The sequence below is a fragment of the Erpetoichthys calabaricus genome, chromosome 2 (genome assembly GCF_900747795.2).
Source record: "Erpetoichthys calabaricus chromosome 2, fErpCal1.3, whole genome shotgun sequence".
NCBI classification, from domain to species: domain Eukaryota; kingdom Metazoa; phylum Chordata; class Cladistia; order Polypteriformes; family Polypteridae; genus Erpetoichthys; species Erpetoichthys calabaricus.
Window position 1 is genome coordinate 200603344 of NC_041395.2, and position 18338 is coordinate 200621681.

The window sequence follows — 18338 nt, forward strand, 5'->3', positions numbered from 1 at the left end:
TGCAGCACATCAAAACTGTATCTGGACTGGGACATATCATGGGATGGGACGCCATTCCAGCTTATGGCACATCCAAGGTGCAGTCACACAGATCTGGACAATGTAGAGTGCCGAATTATCGCCATCTTACCCAAAAACAGGTTCTTAATGTACACACATTTGGATATATTAAGTTAAGATCATCTGTTAGCGGTTAATGTTGACTATTAAACACTTTAGCAGATGAAGGTCTGATGTTAAAGTGTATTATCGCTATCAACTTCATTAGGGAAAAACTAGTCAGACCAAGCACGGCACCACTGAGAATGAGAAAGTCTTGTGCTCCAGTTCTGAAGATCTTCTAGAAAGAGCAGACGCTTCAAGAACGCTGGCAATCGCGGCTCTGCTGATTGCTCCTTGGATGCAGACAGTGGTTCCTCAGGACTGGTCTCTGCTGTAAGTGGGCACAACTCGGCGTAAGCTGATGCGCTCATATCTTCTTTCAAGAATGAGCCCGTTTAGTCTCCTTATTGCTCTCCTGACTTTTCAAGGTAAGAAAATTTAGTTAATTACTGTCTAATATGATCAAGCAGCCTCATACAAAAAAGAAAAGAAAAAAGAAAAAACGAACGCATCTAAGAATTTTTTGGAAATTAAATATAAACATCTAACATTAGTTTTAATAGGGTAACTCGTTTCCAGAACAAGCTTATTCTTGGATACGACAGAGTCCAATGCTGGATGGGGCGCAGTGCCATTGTAGGTGACATTCACATTCGTGTACACTTTTATTCAGAGTCAGTGGTCAAGCTAACATTCATATCTTTGGGATGTAAGTGCTAACCCAGAACAAAAATGCAAACTGCACGTGAGCTATTGAGCTGTGAGCAGGCATATGAAGAAAAGCCATTGTCAATTTGTATTCAGTAATGAAAAGCTACAGGCAACGGAAACACACGAGGACTTTGAACTCAAATATTTCCCAAGCAATAATAGCTGACTTTGTCAATTTAAAAGCAAACGTTTTAGGTTCTAAAACACCCACGACAGTAAGATGGATTACGCGATGATAGACCGTCGGCTCATCAGAGTTAGTCCAGCCTTGTGTCCACCGCTGCGGGACAGGTCCAGGTATGGATTAAGATCGCTGTCACAAATAACTCAGAATAATTACAGCACAGGCTCACCGCGACACTGCATAGGTGGGTGAGGAAATTGACAGGCTGAGAAATTAATGGGCACGAGTTTTTACGTTTAGCCGTCAATCCTCAAAATGAGTATATGTTGTGAATTTCAATGCAAGGTGGCTAATAGAGCTAGCATATATTAGGCGATCGTCATATGTTAATACGTTATGAATGAATGTAACACTGCGACTTTAAAATGGGAAAACTTGCTACCTGCTGTAATCTAAGTTGGTTTGCAGTAATACTAAATAAACTCATCCCAGAGCCGAAGCAGTGGTGCTCAGGCTGATCCAGGAGGGCCTGAAGGTTTTCATTCCAACCATTCTTTACTATAACTCATTATTGGTAGGTAACTATCTCTTAATTAAGCACCTTATTTTTCATTTTAGTTTTAAGAAAATCTCATTTAAAAAGTCTTTTTGATAATTATACAAAATTGCACAGGACAAAAAAGGAGTTAGTGTTGGCCATGCCCTGCGGTAGGCTGGTGCCCTGCCTGGGGTCTGTTCCCTGCCTTGCACCCTGTGTTGGCTGGGATTGGCTCCAGCAGAACCCCATGGCCCTGTAGTTAGGATATAGTGGGTTGGATAATGGATGGATGGATGGATAGTGTTGGCCACCTTTAACTGACTGTAAACTGGATGGTGATTAAGAAAAAGAGAATAGAACAATTTACAAACAAGTGAGATGTGGTGTTAAGGTGCTGGTTTTTCTTAGAGGGATTAAATAGGTGAAGTCTAAAAAAAAAGGCAAAATAAAGCAGTAGTAGTTCAATTAAATTCAATCATATTCTAACCCAGTTAGTCCTGAACAGGATTACGGGAGTCTGCTGGGACTCATCCCAGTTATCATACGGCGCAAGGCAGGAACAAACCCTGAACAGGGTGCCAGTGCATCTCAGGGCGAATACACACACACACACACACACACACATGCACACGCACACACGGACACACACAAACACACACAAACAGGCTAATTTAGTATCTCCAGTCCACCTAACCTGCATGTGTTTGGACTGTGGTTGGAAACCCATGGGTACATGGGGAGAACATGAAAACTCTTTAATGCGAGGCAGTGGTACTACTACTGTGCCACCGTGCCACCTACTCAGTTAAAATGACTTTGTCAATTGAAAATTTTAACCTGATTCTAATAAACGCAGCAGCAATAACAACAAAATATTTGAAACAAAAGTCTGCAGCTACCATAGCCCTCCACCACCATGTCTGACTTTAACAAAACTAGTTTTGAGCTGAAAAAAAAAGCATAACTTTTTATAGAAATACATTTGGCAAAAAGAGGGTTAAAATTAGAGAATGACAATTAATTTAATCAAGAGGTACATTTGTGTATTGTTATACTGCAATCACTAAGAAAATTAAGAATATTCGCCAACTGTTAGTTAAGTTGTTCAACATCTCATTAGAACCATTTTCAAAAGCTGGCAAGGTTTCCTCTTCATTGAAAAATTAAAACAAAACTCTTAAAATATAAGTGAAGTCTTAATGGTCTAGGAGCAGGAAAATCATGACTTAAATGTTTAGTATTTTGAAATATCAGAAAACAGAGAGGTATTAGATGAGTATTATCTTGAGACAGGTTGAAAGTCGATTAGTCAATCATTTTCTAACCCACTTAGTCCTGAACAGGGTCGCAGGGGTCTGCTGGAGCCTATCCCAGCTAGCACAGGGCAGAATGCAGGGAACAAACCCTGGACAGGGCACCAGTCCATCACAGGGCAAACACACACACACATGCACACACCTCAACCACACACATGGGCCAATTTAGGATCACCAATCCACCAAACCTTCATGTCTTTGGACTGTGGGAGGAAACCGGAGCACCCGGAGGAAACCCATGCAGACACAGGGAGAACATGCAAACTCCACTCAGGGAGAAGCCATGATGCAAACCCTGGTCCCCCACTTTGCTCCCCAGGTTGAAAAATAATTTCTTAATTTTACTTTTCTATAGCACCCTTACCATTGAAAAACTTAGAATGCTGCATTTACTGATATTGTAAATATCAGTAAATGACTAAAAAAAAAAAATTAAACAAAAATGCTAACGGTTAATACACACAAAAAACATTAAGAATTATTTATTCGTTTTCTAAACTTGATTTTCTATTATTAAGATCTCAGTGAGGCAGTACGGGCAGAAATCAATCACAGTGAGAACATCGGCCCTTTGGTGGGCACATGCTTTCAGCCACCCACCCTCCTTTGGTTTAATCTGCTTGTCTTTGGGATCCTGGAAGATGTCAGCGAATCAGAATACACACATGGATGGGGCACAACAAGTCAACTCCACCCAGACTGTTGATCACATTGGGTCCTGAAGTCAGCAGCTGCTATTGAGCCACCTTGGCATTGCCTTACAATGAGTGCTTATGTACACATTTGTACCTCTGGACATTTATTGAAAGGTTCTTAAAGTAATATTTTAGTAATAAACACAGTAATAAATGTGAGGCTAAGGGAAGATGTTAATGGAACACAGAAATAAAACTTCACTTTGTGCCGATCCAAGAAAAATAAGCCAAACCACAAGGGGTAGTCACACCAAATATTGATTTGATCTTTTTTTACTGCTTTTTAAAGTACATTTTGTGATATTAACAAACTTTTATTTTGTAAAGCATCTTCACTTTGCACATTTTTTTTTTGCACGTGCCTATGACTTTTATATAATACTAAATATACACATACAGCAGCTTTTTGAAGATTGTTTATGTAATTTCAAGACATTATTAAACTATTTTAAATTATAAATAGGTCAGCAGTAGCTGTAACTTATATATACAGTGTGTGTGTATGTATGTATGTATGTATACATATATTTATAATATATGCTAGACAATAATCTTCAGAAACATCTTTAATAAATTTGACAGGGGACATGGCACTTGCAGAAGTCAGCTACGATATGGGTGTCTTCATGAAATTCTATCAAAAATTTCAATATATTTTGGAGATGCCAAAAATGAGACCGAGCTCTAACTGGACTGTACCAACGAACATTAACATCTCGGTAACCTTTCACCATATCCTCGGAGTGGTATGTATTCACATTTCTAACTACGGCTGCAATACATATCTCACAATTAAATGTTAGCCTCTTTGTGGCAGTCGGTACCTTTCTTCTTCTTTTTTTTCCTTTTATGTAATCTTTAAAATATAATAAGCATCCAAAAATGACCCATTATAACAGGATTATACTGATTATTAGTTGGGAATGGAAAACTAGTTAAACAATGTGCTTAGCGCCAGTAGCTGGCTTTGATGAAAATGATTTTAAAAACAGCACATTTTCAAGTGACAGCTATTAGCCTGTGGTACTTCAAATGCACCCGACCGAGTGGTGGGGAGTGTTGAGTGCTTCTTCCTTGTTTCACTTGTTGATTATGTGTTCAAGGCTTTTTGTGTGTGTGTACAGAAGGTTTAGAACAACCAGCAAAAGAGATCTGATAAGGTGTCAGTAACATTATACTACTGCATAGGAACTTATGCCACATGTTTAATTTTCTGCTTCCAATCCACTGCATCTTTCTTTCTTTCTTTCTTTCTTTCTTTCTTTCTTTCTTTCTTTCTTTCTTTCTTTCTTTCTTTCTTTCTTTCTTTCTTTCTTTCTTCTTCCAATCTGCTTTCCATTCTTGGCTGCACACAATTTCTCTTTTACACTATAGCCACTGTAATAGCTATTTTAAACAGACATTATTTGTACCTTTTGGGGGAAAGATAGAGCTATCCGAATTTTATTTTCAAGATCTCCCTGCCTTTCTGTTAAAACCTGACATGAACAGGTCTGTCTGCCTAAGAGGTCAATTTAAAATACTAGGAGCCCGATCCAAACCAGCCCAATGTAAACAAAACAAGTTGTTTTCTTGTTGTAGAAGTAATAGAAAAGAAGGGGGCAGTGTTAGGTATTTTCATAGAAGAAAAACAAAATGTCTCTTAGGGGTCATCGTGTCAGAAAGGGTTGTGTTGGATCTCTTGTTTTTGTGCATTCACTCCACTGCTGTCCCTGCAGACCTTGCTAGAACATGACTCTCCCTGCTTATTTCTCAAGGGAATTTCCTTTATGGGTCCCTTAGGGCTTCCTTTAATTCTTAACAGCAGCCACCACATCCTGTCACTGATTTCCAATAAATTGTTTTTTATGCAAGTACTAAATTACATTTATTGTGCAGTATGCTGGCACAGTGGTTAGCAGGGGTCCTGTGTTTAAATCTCACCCTTGCCTCTGTCTGTATTGTCCCCATATTTAAGTGGGTTATCTGTGGTTTTCTTCTGCATCCAAAGACATGCATTTTAGGTTCATTTTTTGTTACTGTTAATGTTTCATTCTTCTTTTAAGAAGGCTGGGTTCTCCCACTTATGTGTTATTTTTTTCAAGAAGAATTTTTTTTTTTGTAGTTTTGTTTGGATGACATAATTTCAAAGTAATTTTGTTTACTTTGATTTCCATCATTTTGTCCGTTTATTTGAGTAGTGCCATCTATTGCTACTACATGACCAGAAATCGTTGTGTGACATCACGAGCATGAGGCACACTGCTCCAGATATCAAAGCTTTGTATAGAGAATCTTTGTCAATTTTCATCATAAATTTTTGCACTTTATTTTTGTATGTTTGACAATGAGTTTTTTATAGGCATTTTTAATTTTGGTCTCTCTCTATATATATATATATATATATACAGTATATATATCCATCCATCTATTTTCCAACCCACTGAATCCGACTATTTATATATATATATATATATATATATATATATATATATATATATATATATATATATATATATATATATATATATATAATATACAGTGCATCTGGAAAGTATTCACAGCGCATCACTTTTTCCACATTTTGTTATGTTACAGCCTTATTCCAAAATGGATTAAATTCATTTTTTTCCTCAGAATTCTACACACAACACCCCATAATGACAACGTGAAAAAAGTTTACTTGAGGTTTTTAAAAATTTGTTAAAAATAAAAAAGCTGAGAAAGCACATGTACATAAGTATTCACAGCCTTTGCCATGAAGCTCGAAATTAAACTCAGGTGCATCCTGTTTCCCCTGATCATCCTTGAGATGTTTCTACAGCTTAATTGGAGTCCACCTGTGGTAAATTCAGTTGACTGGACGTGATTTGGAAAGGCACACACCTGTCTATATAAGGTCCCACAGTTGACAGTTCATGTCAGAGCACAGACCATGCATGAAGTCAAAGAAATTGTCTGTAGACCTCCGAGACAGGATTGTCTCAAGGCACAAATCTGGGGAAGGTTACAGAAAAATTTCTGCTGTTTTGAAGGTCCCAGTGAGCACAGTGGCCTCCATCATCCGTAAGTGGAAGAAGTTCGAAACCACCAGGACTCTTCCTAGAGCTGGCCGGCCATCTAAACTGAGTGATCGGGGGAGAAGGGCCTTAGTCAGGGAGGTGACCAAGAACCCGATGGTCACTCTGTCAGAGCTCCAGAGGCCCTCTGTGGAGAGACGAGAACCTTCCAGAAGGACAACCATCTCTGCAGCAATCCACCAATCAGGCCTGTATGGTAGAGTGGCCAGACGGAAGCCACTCCTTAGTAAAAGGCACATGGCAGCCCGCCTGGAGTTTGCCAAAAAGCACCTGAAGGACTCTCAGACCATGAGAAAGAAAATTCTCTTGTCTGATGAGACAAAGATTGAACTCTTTGGTGTGAATGCCAGGCGTCACGTTTGGAGGAAACCTGGCACCATCCCTACAGTGAAGCATGGTGGTGGCAGCATTATGCTGTGAGAATGTTTTTCAGCGGCAGGGACTGGGAGACTAGTCAGGATAAAGGGAAAGATGACTGCAGCAATGTACAGAGACATCCTGGATGAAAACCTGCTCCAGAGCGCTCTTGACCTCAGACTGGGGCGACGGTTCATCTTTCAGCAGGACAACGACCCTAAGCACACAGCCAAGATATCAAAGGAGTGGCTTCAGGACAACTCTGTGAATGTCCTTGAGTGGCCCAGCCAGAGCCCAGACTTCAATCCGATTGAACATCTCTGGAGAGATCTTAAAATGGCTGTGCACCGACGCTTCCCATCCAACCTGATGGAGCTTGAGAGGTGCTGCAAAGAGGAATGGGCGAAACTGGCCAAGGATAGGTGTGCCAAGCTTGTGGCATCATATTCAAAAACACTTGAGGCTGTAATTGCTGCCAAAGGTGCATCGACAAAGTATTGAACAAAGGCTGTGAATACTTATGTACATGGGATTTCTCGGTTTTTTTATTTTTAATAAATTTGCAAAAACCTCTAGTAAACTTTTTTCACGTTGTCATTATGGGGTGTTGTGTGCAGAATTCTGAGGAAAAAAATGAATTTAATCCATTTTGGAATAAGGCTGTAACATAACAAAATGTGGAAAAAGTGATGCGCTGTGAATACTTTCCGGATGCACTGTATATATATTATTGCAGGTTTTATTATTTTTATATTTCACAATACTTTTCTGAACAGCACATTTCCAAATGTCTCTTAATGCCAGCGCCATTTCTTTCACTATGCCTCTTTTCGTGATGATTTTGTCACTTGTCAATCAAGACAAACGGGCTGAACCTGTTTCTATTGCTTTTATGCATTGTAGGCACATTGTTTCTTTATTTCCTTAATAATTGCCAAAAACATCAAGGCAGCAGGTGTTGCAGTATTTAGTTCTACAGATGAAATATATACAGACAGTTTATAATATTGTAATTGTACCAAACAATGGTTGGGGGGGTGGCATGGTGGGATAGTGGTAGCGCTGCTGCCTCACAGTAAGGAGACCTGGGTTCGCTTCCCGGGTCCTCCCTGTGTGGATGTTCTCCCCATGTCTGTGTGGGTTTCCTCCGGGTGCTCCGGTTTCCTCCCACAGTCCAAAGACATGCAGGTTAGGTGCACTGGCAATCCTAAATTATCCCTAGTGTGTGCTTGGTGTGTGTGCGTGTGTGTGTGTGTGCCCTGCCCGGAGATTTGTTCCTGCCTTATGCCCTGTGCTGGCTGGGATTGGTTCCAGCAGACCCCTATGACCCTGTGTTAGGATATAGCGGGTTGGATTATGACAGACTGACTGACTGACAATGGTTGTGTTTATCAAACAAAATTAACTCTGTGTTAAATAACCTAAATACTTGTTACAACCCACAGGAAATGCCTGGTAAAAGAAGACACACTCATACTCTTCCACTGTCCCCATCCTTAATGCAGCCTACTACTGCTGATAGATCTGATGGACCCTGCACACTGTCTCTCCATCTCTCTTTCACTCTCCCCGATTCAGCAAGAACAACCCACAACTCCTGCATTGGGATCTTTATTGTCTTGAATATTCGTGATTGGAATGCAGGGTCTCCATTGCTGTTTTCTTCTAAGTGGTTGCTGTCACTCAAGCATTTAGCGCCTCTAATCTGAAGAGCAGTCTGTCAGCTGCAATGTGATGCTAATGATACATTAGGAATGCTCAGACAGGTAAGTGTTCTTCAAAAAATTCAATATGATGAAGACTTTGTCAGTAGTTTAAGATCAATTGAGTGGTGTGTCTGCACAGAAGGACATCTGCATTAATGTGTGCCAATGTGATTTCTTAATGGGCATTTTCTGTGCAGACGCAGAGCTCAGTCAGTTTTAAACTACTAACTACTTCTACATCAATGTGAACATTTTGAAGAGCACTTCTCTAATCACCACAGCTTTTGATTGCCTCTGCATGCTTTCCAGATGGAATACAAATAAAGGGAAGCTAAGATTATTGGCTGCCTTCAGCCTACAATCAGGGGAAAGGAATTGACAGCAAAAGATTTGTCAATAGGAACAGGTTCAGCCAGGTGGTCTTTGTCTTTATTGACTAGTGATGAAATCATCTAAAATAAATCTCACAAGCATTAAAAGTCACGTTGTGTAATAAAGACGGTCTTTTAAACAAGGCTATTTTTAAATGAAATCTGTGATAACAAAAAATGATGACATTCATTTAAATAATTTAATTACTTTTCATAATAATTATATGACTTTTCACAATTTATGGACTATTTATTTATATATACTGAATATATATATATATATATATATATAGTAGAAAAGGCGCTATATAGCCGCCTGACCCGGCACAGAACGACACAGAGGCACGTAATAAACCAAGGAATTTTTATTTTTCTTCTTCACCTGTGGGTGCATGTCTTCCCTGTGACCCACAGGCAATACACAGTCCCAAAAGCACTCTTTTCCACACAACAACAACAGCACTCTTTTCTACTCTCCCACCACTCCTCCGCAAACTTAGTCCTCCTCCTTCCGACCCTGGCTCTCTGAGAGGTGGTGGCTGGCCCTTTTTATATCCCACCCGGAAGCATTCCAGGTGCTTGATCACGTGGTCCTAACTGCATTTCCAGGTGGGGCTGAAGATTCGACCAGCCAGGCTGCAGACTCCATGCAGCTACCCCTAGCAGCCATCCGAGCCCCCAACCAGGCTGTGGAGGACTCCATCTCCCATGGAGCCATGCGCCAGGTTGGGGAATCACCGTCCGCCAGGGAGACTGCCACCAAGCATCCCGGGGGAGGTATTGAGCTGCCCATGGTGGCTCCCACAGAACAGATGCAGCAGGGGCATCCCTGCCGGGCATGGGACCCGGCTGTCCTTCACAATATATCCATCCATCCATTATCCAACCCGCTATATCCTAACACAGGGTCATGGGGTCTGCTGGAGCCAATCCCAGCCAACACAGGGCACAAGGCAGGAACCAATCCCGGGCAGGGTGCCAACCCACCGCACACAATATATATATATATATATATATATATATATATATATATATATATATATATATTATATATATATATATATATATATATATATATATATATATATATCCATCCATCCATCCATTTTCCAACCCGCTGAATCCGAACACAGGGTCACGGGGGTCTGCTGGAGCCAATCCCAGCCAACACAGGGCACAAGGCAGGGAACCAATCCCGGGCAGGGTGCCAACCCACCGCAGGACACACACACCCCCACACACCAAGCACACACTAGGGCCAATTTAGAATCACCAATCCACCTAACCTGCATGTCTTTGGACTGTGGGAGGAAACCGGAGCGCCTGGAAGAAACCCATGCAGACACGGGGAGAACATGCAAACTCCACGCAGGGTGAACCATATATATATATATATATATATATATATATATATATATATATATTTATATATATATATATATATATATATATATATATATATATATATATATATATATATATATATTACAATAGCTTATTACAATAGCTTTATGAACTCAAAAAAATGTCACAATAGCAGACCACACTTAGGTACAATCTCATAAGTGCTCGAATTGCCGGCCACTCATACTCACAACTGTAAACCTACTTTTGCCCACCCCTCTATATATCTCACTATACTTTTGTATGTGATTTTCTTATTTTATTTACTATTTAATTTATTTGATTTTGCCAGAAATGATATTCCATAGCTATACTATTGTTAAGTAAAGTCAACTGAATGTGTGCAGCACATGTCATCACAAGGTATGAAGGTATAAAGGACAGTATTGGTTGTCCATGTTTGAAGATAGAACAATGAAAAAACTCGGCATTCTCATTAGCATTCTGATAACTATTTTGGTTTTGACTACATTTCTTGAATTACAGTTTTGATTTCTTGTCCTGGGCTTGTTTATTAGGGTATTGTCCTTTGCCTGTTATCAAACCACTGCCTTTCTCCTGTTTTCACTCTTATATAAATACTACTGCTGTCCAGCAGAGTCAGTAATATGAACTTATTTAGTGGCGCCAGTGGGTGAATGTGAAAGTGTCTTGCTGTTGTCACGATTGGGTGTACTCTATTGGGGGGTAAATCTCTCAGCAATTTTTTATCAAAAAGTCGGCACTTTGATACTGCAAGCTAATCACATAGCTTGCCATCTCGTATACAGTATATATAATACTGAAGCAGGCTTGAACCAGAAGAACAAGTACTACATTTACTATTCCACTGCAACCTTTGGGCACAGCATATGATTAATACTTCTGTCACAATACCTTATGTTTTTGGGGTTTTTTTCGAGTACAGCACCAAAATTCCCAACTATCCATTTTCTAAACCTACTAAATCTATTTTTATCAGTGGTAAGGATCTGCAGCCTGTTTCTGCAGGACTGGACACAAGGCATCAGCCATTTGTGGACGAGACACCACTCCATAGCAGGGACTCACTCACAACAAGTAGCAAAGTAAGACGAGTCCAAAACCTGGATGTACTAATGAAACCCATGACTACACACATGAACAGAAAACCTAAAACTCATTGATAGAGATGTTTTGACTTGAAGAATTGCCCCCTCCACATCATTCATTGGTCAAGAGTCCCGTCTTCAGTTCAAAAAGTCCTTACCATGAGTATTTAGATTTACTGTTTATGTGTGCACTGATAATCACAGATGTAACTATTTAGCAATATTTTAGCAAGTGAACATTAATTTTGTACATTTTGAAAAAGCAACTGGATAACAGACGTGGATTATGCAGGTTTTTTTTTTCCATTTTCCATGGACATTTTCATTTGCCATTGTACTACATTGGTCATCATTGATTTCTGTTATGTGACAAACTTCTTTTTCTGCATTCTGCATTAAAACATTAGATTAATTTTTTTCTTGGCCACCTCTACATTGTACATGGGTAAGTAACATATAAAAAATATAATTTGTTGGGTGGAGTATTCCTTTAAGAAAACCAAGAAGCTCAAAAGAAATCCAACATACAAAAAACAAATTTCTACTTCATTTAAGTGAACCACCAGGGATCCACTCTCCCAGCCTGCCTTTATAGGCTGAGGGCGGTTCTTTAGTGGTGAGGTAATGATGGCCCCGCCTCTTGGGAATGTCCACGGACAAAACACAAGAAACATAGGATTACCTACATAGAAACTAAATAGCGGATAAATAAAATTAATAGGGAATGCATAATTAGACAAATAGTAAATATGGCTTTATGGGAACCCACTCAGTAGATGGAGCACCACTCAAGAGCGGAAAGGACTTAAAAATACAAGTAGGGCAAATGATGTCAAATATTTTTTAATTTATTCTATTACCTGTCTTTGACAGGTAGCATGGTTGGTAAATGAATAAAACATTAATAAAAAAGACAAAATGTAATTTAAATTAAAGCCAGAGAAGGAATCCTGATGTAAATATAACGATACCAACATTAACAAGAAATGAATACTAGCAAAAAGCACATTTAAAATAATACTTCAAAAATACCAGAAAAGACCATAAAAAGAATAAAACAAACATAAACATAAATTAAGGAGTAAATCGTGTCTGAATCATATCACGTATGAAGCCTGTGTTGTTCACCTCTTTCTCACTTCAATTTTGGATTTAATTTTGTGGATATTGTAAGTCTTCTTCTTCCTCTTGTTGATTCTGACTTCCACACTTGTTTCCGGGTTTCCTTATTGGTTTGGTTTGGATTGGATTTTATTCTTTTTGAGTTGTTTCTTTGAGGCAATCTTTTATATTTTGTCTTTTTGTGATGACATATGCTAGCAGCCAGTGGGCACAAATTGCTTTTGAAGCATCTTGTAGTTCATGAACTGAGATGAACTAGGGCAAGTTTTAGTGCAAAAGCACAAAAAGTATATTTATTTAAAAGCAAAAATCAACAATGGTTTTGTGCAGTTATATAAAATTTCTCCATTAAATAAATAATCTTCAATAAATCAATCCATAAAACAGTGCAGTGGGGAAAAATCCAATAAATAGTTAAAGCCTTGAGTTAAAACTGGAATCAGCTATGTCACAGTTTTTCACTCCAGTGAACCTCTGGCTCCCCTGCTCTCGCTCTAAGTCCATTCAGGAGATACGAGATGCCATGAAACCAGGTCTCCTTGTCTCCTTCATGGCCATATCCATCAGTACCCACCAAGAGTCACTAATGCCAGGCTGTTCTCACTACCACTTCCCCTAGTATTCACAATGCAACCCCTAGAATCTGTGATCTCCCCTGCCCCTTCCATTCTTTAGCAGGCTTGATCTGTCTTGTGCTCTGGAGATTCTCACCACTATCTCACTCTTAGGTTTCCTCACTAACTTACGTTGTCCAGTTCTCTAATTTTTCATCTCTGTCTTACATTTCTAACTTTTCCTTCTCTCTGGCTTCAGACCTTTATACCCTGAGTGTAGATTAACCCATGGAGCTGCTAATGAGGGACGCCTGTGGTAGTCTCTCACTCACACATGCATAATTAATTAGCCCATTCCCCCTTTAAGCACCAGTGGGTCTATTTCTACTTCTGCTCCTGTGGATTTGGGTCCCCTTGCACAATATGGTATGCCTGTTATTACAAATTTGGGTTTTAGGATAGATGAGGATTTTAGACTGGATGGTCAGATCAGTGCGGTGGTGAAATCTGTTTTTTTTTCAGTTAAGACGTTTGGCGAAGATAAAAAACATTCTTTCCAAAGATCAATTGACAACAGTAATCCACGCCTTCATTACAACCCGATTGGACTATTGTAATTCGTTGTATGTTGGTGTTAGCCAGTCCACCCTGTCTCGGCTGCAGCTGGTACAAAAGGCTGCTGCACGCCTTTTAACTGGCATGCGAAAGAATGAGCACATTACACCTGTGTTATCCTCACTGCACTGGCTGCCTGTTCAGCTTAGAGTTCATTTTAAGATTCTTTTATTTGTTTTTAAGTCCTTAAATGGGCTTGCTCCGCCCTACCTCGCTGAGATGCTGCATATGCACCCTCCTTCCTGCTCACTCAGATCAGCTGGTCACCTGCTTCTGGATGTGCCTTGGACTCAGCGAAAACTCAGGGGGGATAGGGCTTTTTCCGTTGTGGCTCCAAGGCTCTGGAATTCACTGCCGATCCACATTAGACAGGCCTCCTCACTGCCCATTTTTAAGTCTGCTCTTAAGACTTACCTTTTTGGTTTGGCGTTTGATCCTGTGTGAGCAGTTGATTTTTCTCTGTTTTAACTCTGTTTAGTTGTTTTTACTATGTTTTAAATTAGTTTTATTTATTGTATTTTATTTACTTATTTATTATTTTGTTTCTGTTTAAAATTTATTTTAGCCTATGTTCAGCACTTTGGTCATCGGCTGTTGTATGTAAAATGCTTTATAAATAAAGTTGACTTGACTTGACTTGACTTGACTTTAAGGGGGCCACACGTCTTTCTTTCACACACACACACACACACACACACACGCACACACACACACACACACGCACACACGCACACACACACGCATGCTCACACACACACACGCACACACACGCACACACACGCACACACACACACCTACAGTCACAAATCTGAGTTGTACTTCTTTTAAAAACACCGCCCCACCATTTTACTATGACTTTGTGACACACCATACCTTGTTTATATTTTTGAACATTGCTTGAATAAACTTTACTATTATTAAGAAAATCTGATTTGTTTTTAATTCCTGTTTTTTTTATGGTTCCCCTCTCCCATTTTGCTATTTAATTGGATTTTGTTCATTTTGGATGTGCAGGCCTAATTGTATGTTTATTTAGAAAGATGTCTTTGAGTTTTGTAAGACCTGCATCATAACAGTTTCCACTATGCACATTGGTATCCAGTTTTATATATTGTTTGGTTTAAATGCTATTTAAAAATAATAACGAAACCAAGAGCAACCTGGAAAATGAAAGTCTAACCTGCTTATCCATTTCACAGTCACTGGGAAGGGTAACATTATGAATAATAAAATCAAATTAAAAGAAGGAATAAGTCTGTGATTAAGAATATGGAAAAGGGCACCAGAATTTTATAGACGTGTTCTTTCAAACTGTCTTAGCTTAGCAGTCCTTTCTCTTTCTTTGATGCAGAGTTCTGTTTGGCTCTCTCTGAATATTAGAAAAAGAACCATCAACCAAATTGTAGGAAGGGTCAGTTTCAGGCAACACACAATACTTTCTGGCTGAGTTAGGGGTCTCAGAGTGAGTTTTTCTTGCGGTGAAGCATGGTCCACTGCATGTAGGTGTTATTCAGCATATGAAGACACAGTATGTGATTTTAGGACCATCATTCTCTAGAGCAATGTACCATAGGACATTTGAGAATGTTACTAATCTCTGACAAATGTCTGTCGTCAGGCTGAAGTGAGATGGCTGTCCCTTTTTCAAAATTAGACTTTGCAGGTTTCACATGCTTTTGTTAGACTTGTAAGTTGCACCTTAAAAGGCACCAAATTTTCCATAAATTAAATATTGGGAGAAGGATGCTAATGATAGAGTTTCCAGGCAAGAGGAAAAGAGGAAGGCCTAAGAGAAGGGTTATGGATGTTTATGGACATGCAAGTGATGAGTGTAACGGAACAAGATACAGAAGACAGGAAGATATGGAAAAAGATGATCCACTGTGGCAGCCCCTAACGGGAGCAGCCAAAAGAAGAAGAAGAATTTTCAGAATGTGGCACAATGTCATACCATGTAGGCATAGCCTAACAATTTTTTTCCAAAATAAATGTAAAAAATAGTGCATTGTAAAATTGAATGTCAAACTGTCTATGGTGTCTAAGTAGAGTAGCAGAAAAGGTCCATCTTTTTATATAAATTATCTCAATGTTTTCTGAACGTATACCCATATTTACTAAATAGACTGTGTGACTGTTCATGTCCTATGCTTATTTTTTATTTATTTATTTTTTTACAGAATGAGAAGGCACACATCCTCATTAGCTTCCTCTCCTCCAGACAGGTAAGTCCCCACACAACTCTGAAATCTATCTGACCACCTTTCCGCAACGGTGTTTCTCATTCATTGTTTGCCAATAAGAAGAAAGCTGGGGATCATCAAAGACCCCCTTCAATAGCAATCAGATTTCATCAGTTTAAAATGACTGCAAAATTGATATTTGTTTTTTTCTTTATATGTTTACTTGCTTTTCCCAAAGATGTGTGTGTTAGGACGATTACCAGCAATTAATTTTCCTGGTATGTAGCCTTTAGGTTCTTCCCTTAATGGTAGATAAGAAGAAAAGTCAAAACCAGCTATACACCTGTTGTCTATAACTTCTTACCTGTCTTACAGCCCTTATTGTACCCTGCATATTCAACCCTAGGGACTTTTAATGGCAGGCTGCTCAGTGACTGGGAGGGACTTTCTTTCATTGTCATTCCTTCACTTCAACCCAGCTTACCACCAATAGAAGATCACACAAAGCATCCTTGAGTCCTAAAGGAACCTCAGCTAGACAAGGAATTATCAATCAGAACTTGGCTATGCTAGTAATCAAATAAGTTAGAGACACTGAGCTTAAGCTTTTAGCTTAAATACATATTTTAATTTCTATAATAACCAATTGCTGCAGATATGAGCAATACAAAGAATTATACAACCTATGTGTGTTCATTCATTCTTCATTCAGTACCAAATGAGAGTCCCCAATTGGCCCAGGTCTTTAGTTATTGATTATATCACCTTAATGTCAAAAAGAGAAAACAAAAGAAAGTATCTAGCAGCTAAGCAGGCAGCAAGCACCATTTAAATATCCATGGCTCCTCTCAAAGTGTCAGAAACACTTCATTCTTTCAATAAAACACTAACTGAACTAAAATTAAAAAGCTGAACTGAAATTTGAACTAAGACTCTTATTGGAAAAAAAATGTTCTAATAAAAGGCAATCACTTTCGCCCCAACTTTTCACCCAAAGTGAGCACTTCTACACTTTCTTACAACAGAGCATAAGTACCACACAAGCTCAAGGTCAGTTGCAATGGGAACTAAAAGCTACACTAAGCTGCCGACAGACAGGTTGTATAAAATATTCTAAGATTCTTTGCCTTTTAGCTTTCCCAGAATACACTTTACTCTTGTCCAACTTTCAGACCTAAGCCACTTACCTGAAATCTGTCAATTCAGGAGGTTAAAGCATCCCCCATGCATCTTCAAGCCCTGAGCTTGATGGTTCAAATCCCACTGCTGACACTGTTTGACCATGAACAAGTCAAAACCTGCTTGGAAAAGCAAAAGCAATGTACAGATTGCATCTCTAAGGTTGTAACTCTCCTTAGATAACAGATTCATTGGAATATGTTGCTTCAGGAAATACAGAGAATTGATACAAAAACTCCTTTTTATCCTTATACAGTGTTGATATTTTTAAAAATTGATTATTTTGTTAAAAAATAAGGAGTGACATTTTTAATGAAATTAATTTATTGCTTTTACAAACAGATTATTTGTTTACAAAATGCCTGACTAGTCTTTTAATGAAATGAAATTGATACTGCTTTAGTTCCAATTCCGTATAAAATGTGAATTTCCCCTTGGGATTAATAAAGTATCTATCTATCTATCTATCTATCTATCTATCTATCTATCTATCTATCTATCTATCTATCTATCTATCTATCTATCTATCTATCTATCTATCTATCTATCTATCTATCTATCTATCTATCTATCTATCTATCTATCTATCTATCTATCTATCTATCTAAAATGAAATAGAATCCACAGTTCTAATTTAATGAGAATCACTTCTTGTTATCTTCTATATTGCCTATACCTTCTCTGACATTACATACTTTTTAGAAGTTTTGCCAGTTTCTTTGTGACTAGTTCAGCGTTCCTTCTTCTGCTCTTTAGGAGCTAGTTCATTTAGTCATAATAACTACATAGGCTCAGGTGAAAGAAGTCTATGGGCTTCACCATAAGATGTTTGATTTGGGATCTGTCTGGGTCAGTTAAAGCCCTTTGCTGATTTTTTGGGTCATTATAAAAACAAATGACTGCTGCATATTTTGTGCCTGGTGCTCTTTTTTTCCCTCTAACTTGTCAAGCATTTTTGTGAGACTCTTTAATTTGTGTCTTTAGCACAATAATGCCTTATGTATTTTTATCATTTTTTTCATTTTTTGGTGTCTGTTTTTCAGCACTGAGATGTTTATTCCTTATTTGCTCCTTATGAATTAGTTTATGTTTTGACAGCCACACACTTCTGCTTAATCAGAGACAAGTGAGGGATGTAGATCCAGGCAGACTCCACCATAGAGCATTCCTAATTAGCTAATTTTATATGCAACTGATTGGGCATGCCTGGATTTTTACATTACATCACTGACACA

At 38.8% G+C, this 18338-nt stretch overlaps 1 protein-coding gene across 1 annotated transcript in view; it reads left to right on the forward strand.

Moving 5' to 3' along the window:
- The first annotated feature begins 1010 nt into the window (after nucleotides 1-1010).
- LOC114646703 (5-hydroxytryptamine receptor 3A-like) overlaps nucleotides 1011-18338 on the forward strand; it is a 59741-nt gene continuing 42413 nt past the window's right edge. The window contains exons 1-3 of the mRNA XM_051922251.1: nucleotides 1011-1110; nucleotides 4069-4232; nucleotides 15922-15966. Of these exons, the coding sequence (XP_051778211.1) occupies nucleotides 4074-4232; nucleotides 15922-15966 (204 nt within the window). The 5' untranslated portion in view covers nucleotides 1011-1110; nucleotides 4069-4073. The remainder of the gene's footprint in view (nucleotides 1111-4068; nucleotides 4233-15921; nucleotides 15967-18338) is intronic.